Genomic DNA, 3,531 nt, shown 5'->3' with positions numbered 1-3,531 from the left:
CGGGGACCGCCGCTAGGTATGGGGCTTTTCCCAACAGGGGGGGTGCGCCATGGTATATCTACCTAGTTGACAAAGGCATTGCTAAGTCAAAGACTTAGTCCATCCAGAATCACGGGTTTGACTCGCATTCTGTCTTACTTGGAAGGTTTCACCACCCGAGTTGCCGAGGTGGGTCTCCTGTGGCCAGCGAAACAACCCCGACGGCCAGTCGGCAGGCTAATGGCATGCCGTCTTATGCGTGAAAGATCCGCAGATGAGGGGAATATTGGTGGGATAAAGTCGCGCTTGAGAACCTCGGCGAACCAACCACAGCCAAGCGCACCATTGTTGACAAGTCTTACACCGACTCACCCATCATCTGCGACCCTACCCTTTTCAACGCAACGCCTCACGTCCTCATAAAAGCATCATGTCTCGGCAATCAGCTAAAAAGACTTCTCATGTCTTCAAGGTCTCTGAATCCTTGGAACTGACCCTAGACGTTATCTCCAACGAAATCAATCCTCAGACGGCTGTGATACATTATCATGGAGGTTATGTTGTTAGTACACGGCGATGGTCTTACGACAATATTAGTCTTGGGACTGTTCCAGTTACTCGTTGGACGCACGGGCGGCTGATTTGACCTTTCCAGGTTCTTGGACATAAGGACAGCTGGAGTCCCATATGGCTTATCGAAACCGCACTTCGTCGTGGATGGGCGTATGTCTCGCCTTCGTACCGCCTTCTTCCAGAAGCGAGCGGCAAAGACGTTCTCGACGACGCCTTGGACGCTGCAAAGTGGGTCATCGAAAACCTCACGCCTCGCATAATCATTGCAGGTTCTAGCGGCGGCGGCTATCTCTCCGTGGCTACAGCGGCCCAACTTTACAGCCCACGGCCGATAGCCGTGCTCTCGGTTTACGGGATGCTCGACTTCACCATCCCACCCTATACCACCCTTGGGTCGACCTCCGGACAGGCGCCCCCCTTACCAGATTGCGACATTGTTGAGCAGCGAATCCTGGAGCTCAGGGGAAAACCTCCGGTCATCTCACACGAGCCAATCGACTTTCTCACTGATGAGAGAGTGATTTTGATTAGGGGCATTCACCAGGCGGCCCTATACCCGGATCTCCTTACTGGCGAGCTCGGCCTGTCAGCTAAGATCAGAGAGCATGGGTTGAAAGCGATTTCTCCGTCCGACTATCGCTTCTTCCCTGTGGCTTTCGGTCTGACGAAAGATTTTCCTCCTACTGCTTTGCTGCATGGACTGGCAGACGACTCTGTATTTCCTGTGCAGAGCATTAATGCAGAGAAGAAGTTGAAGGATCTAGGGATTGAGGTGATTCTTGAAACAGTGGAGGGAAAGGGTCATGGATTCGACCTCGGTGACATTCCGCCTGGAACGGACATCGAGGCCAAGGAGACGGCATCGACCCCAGTGATTGACAGCATCAGGCGTATCATCGACTTCCTTGATAAGGCGGCCGCCTTCAAGTAAATATAGATTGCTCATGTCTAGAGATCCAATACTTAGAAGTCTTCTGTATCTCTTTTGTAGACATCTTTCAATCCCGTCGTCCACTTTTCGACCCATGGAGTGATGTCACTCGAGGGTGACCAAGCGGCCAACACCTGATGTAATTTCAGGCCATGAGTTAATCTGATTCACTACCATGGAGAACAGTTACCGCTATGGGGCCTGCTGTTGGAAAGCACCTATGCCAACATGAAAAACAGCCTATCCACCGACATTCAAGTCACGGCGCTGGAGCAAGGACTCAGTTTATCAGACACAAGTCTTCTTTGACACTACGCACAAAATTATGCATCTTCTCAAAGTATTGACCAGAAACTTATGATTGACAGCTTCGCGCAAATTTTGCGGCAACAAGAAATATCTGGGCTTTCAGGCTAGGTCCGCTGGCCTCACAATTAGACCCTGACGATCAGCTTCTGGGCTGAAACGCCGCGCTTGAGACGGTCCGAGCCATCCTGAATGCTTCCCAGCCCCTGGCCGACAACGACGGGCTCTGGTCTGAATTGTAAGTAGTCTGAATCCATCGCTTCGGGGACCCATGTTCCCCAGACAGCATCCAGCACACCCTTTCCTCTCCCGTTGAAGAGCTCGAATGCAAGAGCTTAGATTGTCAGCAGTGTGTCCTCCGTATTACAGGGGATGATCCTTGTGCCTAGCGTTCCAAATTCGACTTACACATGCTGACCAAGAAGTTCTTCGATAAAGGAATGGTAGGCGGTGCAACCACGCCAACTTTAAGGGGGCCAGTTCTCTCCACCACGGCGCTGATGGGTCCCATGGTCTCAGGCTCCGAGATGGAGTCAAATACAGCAGCAATTTCGCGCCGAGAAAATTCGGCAACCAAGTCCTCCACAATGGAAGGAGATTTGTGGTCGAAAACCAGATGAGCGCCAAGAGACTTGACGAGGTCGTGACTGTGGGCAGAGGCAGTGCTCACAACGTCGAGTCCGGAGGCTACTGCCAGCTGGATGGCTATGGCTCCGACCGAAGATGAACCACCCCAGATGGGAATGCTCTTGTTTACAGATACTGGCTTGGTGCTAGGGAGGGCAGGGCGAGGTGGTCTGGGTGGTATAGGCCGGCAGCAACTGTCGTGAGCGCTAGCGGCAGTACGACGGCCTGCTCAAAGCTCACGTCGTCCGGGATAGGTGCGACGAGGGAGGCGAAGACAGTGGGGAGTTTCTGATAGGCACCGAAAGCTGGTTTGTCGATGCCTAGGCCCATGCAATATCTGCAAGTATGATCAACCAAGGCAAACTTTAGAACCGTGTCTGTGCCCTAAGACGATGGTCTTACGAACCCCATGACACGCTGGCCCACCTGGACATGCGTCACATTTTCACCGACTTGATCAACACAGCCAGCAGCATCGGCTCCTAAAATAAATGGGTAACTGTTCTTGAACATGTCTCGCGTTCTTCATGGTGCTATCAGCAATGTCCGCGTTTCCCAAACAAACGGTATGTTGGCAACGTCAACATACTGAACACGCCACTCGACAGGATTCTAGTAGTTCTAGTCAGTAACGCGGACACGAACCGTGCTCTAGCCACATTCCAAGCATACCAGTGCACTGGCCTGCGTTTTGATGACGACTTCTCCGGGTCCTGGCTCGGAATAGGGGGCTGGGCCCAATACAAAGGGGTAAGATTTCGACGCCGTGATCCAGGTAGCTTGGTTGACCGTCATCTTTGAGTCTTGGAAGGTAAAAGTGAAGGACCGAGAAAGTTATTTTCAAGTACGAGGTGGAAGGCTGCAAGAGACTCGTGTCCAGATGAACAGGTCAGCTATAGTGGCTATAGTGGGATGGTTATTTTGCTTTCTTCATCGCGACCTCGGCTGCTGCCCGAATCATTTTGGCTTATTCCGTACAGTAATGGCAAAGCCGTCAAGTCCACGACCTTCATAGACAGCCTGAGCTTACAAATGGGTCAACTTGTTCCGAACATTCGCGAAAATGAGATCAGTGAAAGGAGCATGGAGTCTCGGCATCTGGGACTGGGATATCC

The 3,531-nt window shown here is 52.0% G+C and overlaps 2 protein-coding genes across 2 annotated transcripts; one reads left to right on the top strand and one right to left on the bottom strand.

Moving 5' to 3' along the window:
- Nucleotides 1-409: 409 nt before the first annotated feature.
- On the top strand, nucleotides 410-1,483 carry VDBG_01284 (conserved hypothetical protein; the record flags this gene model as incomplete). Its single annotated transcript, XM_003009555.1, has 2 exons — nucleotides 410-541; nucleotides 635-1,483. The coding sequence occupies 2 exons, from the start codon at nucleotides 410-412 to the stop codon at nucleotides 1,481-1,483; spliced, it is 981 nt and encodes a 326-aa protein (XP_003009601.1).
- Nucleotides 1,484-1,917: 434 nt separating this feature from the next.
- Nucleotides 1,918-3,211, bottom strand: VDBG_01283 (TOXD; the record flags this gene model as incomplete). The annotated part of the gene is made up of 6 exons (XM_003009554.1): nucleotides 1,918-2,123; nucleotides 2,198-2,555; nucleotides 2,636-2,753; nucleotides 2,823-2,939; nucleotides 3,006-3,028; nucleotides 3,089-3,211. 6 exons carry the CDS (start codon nucleotides 3,209-3,211, stop codon nucleotides 1,918-1,920), a joined length of 945 nt encoding a protein of 314 aa, XP_003009600.1.
- Between the last annotated feature and the right edge of the window lie 320 nt (nucleotides 3,212-3,531).

This window comes from Verticillium alfalfae, genomic scaffold (assembly GCF_000150825.1).
Source record: "Verticillium alfalfae VaMs.102 supercont1.1 genomic scaffold, whole genome shotgun sequence".
NCBI lineage: Eukaryota > Fungi > Ascomycota > Sordariomycetes > Glomerellales > Plectosphaerellaceae > Verticillium > Verticillium alfalfae.
This window is presented reverse-complemented; position numbering and strand designations above follow the sequence as displayed.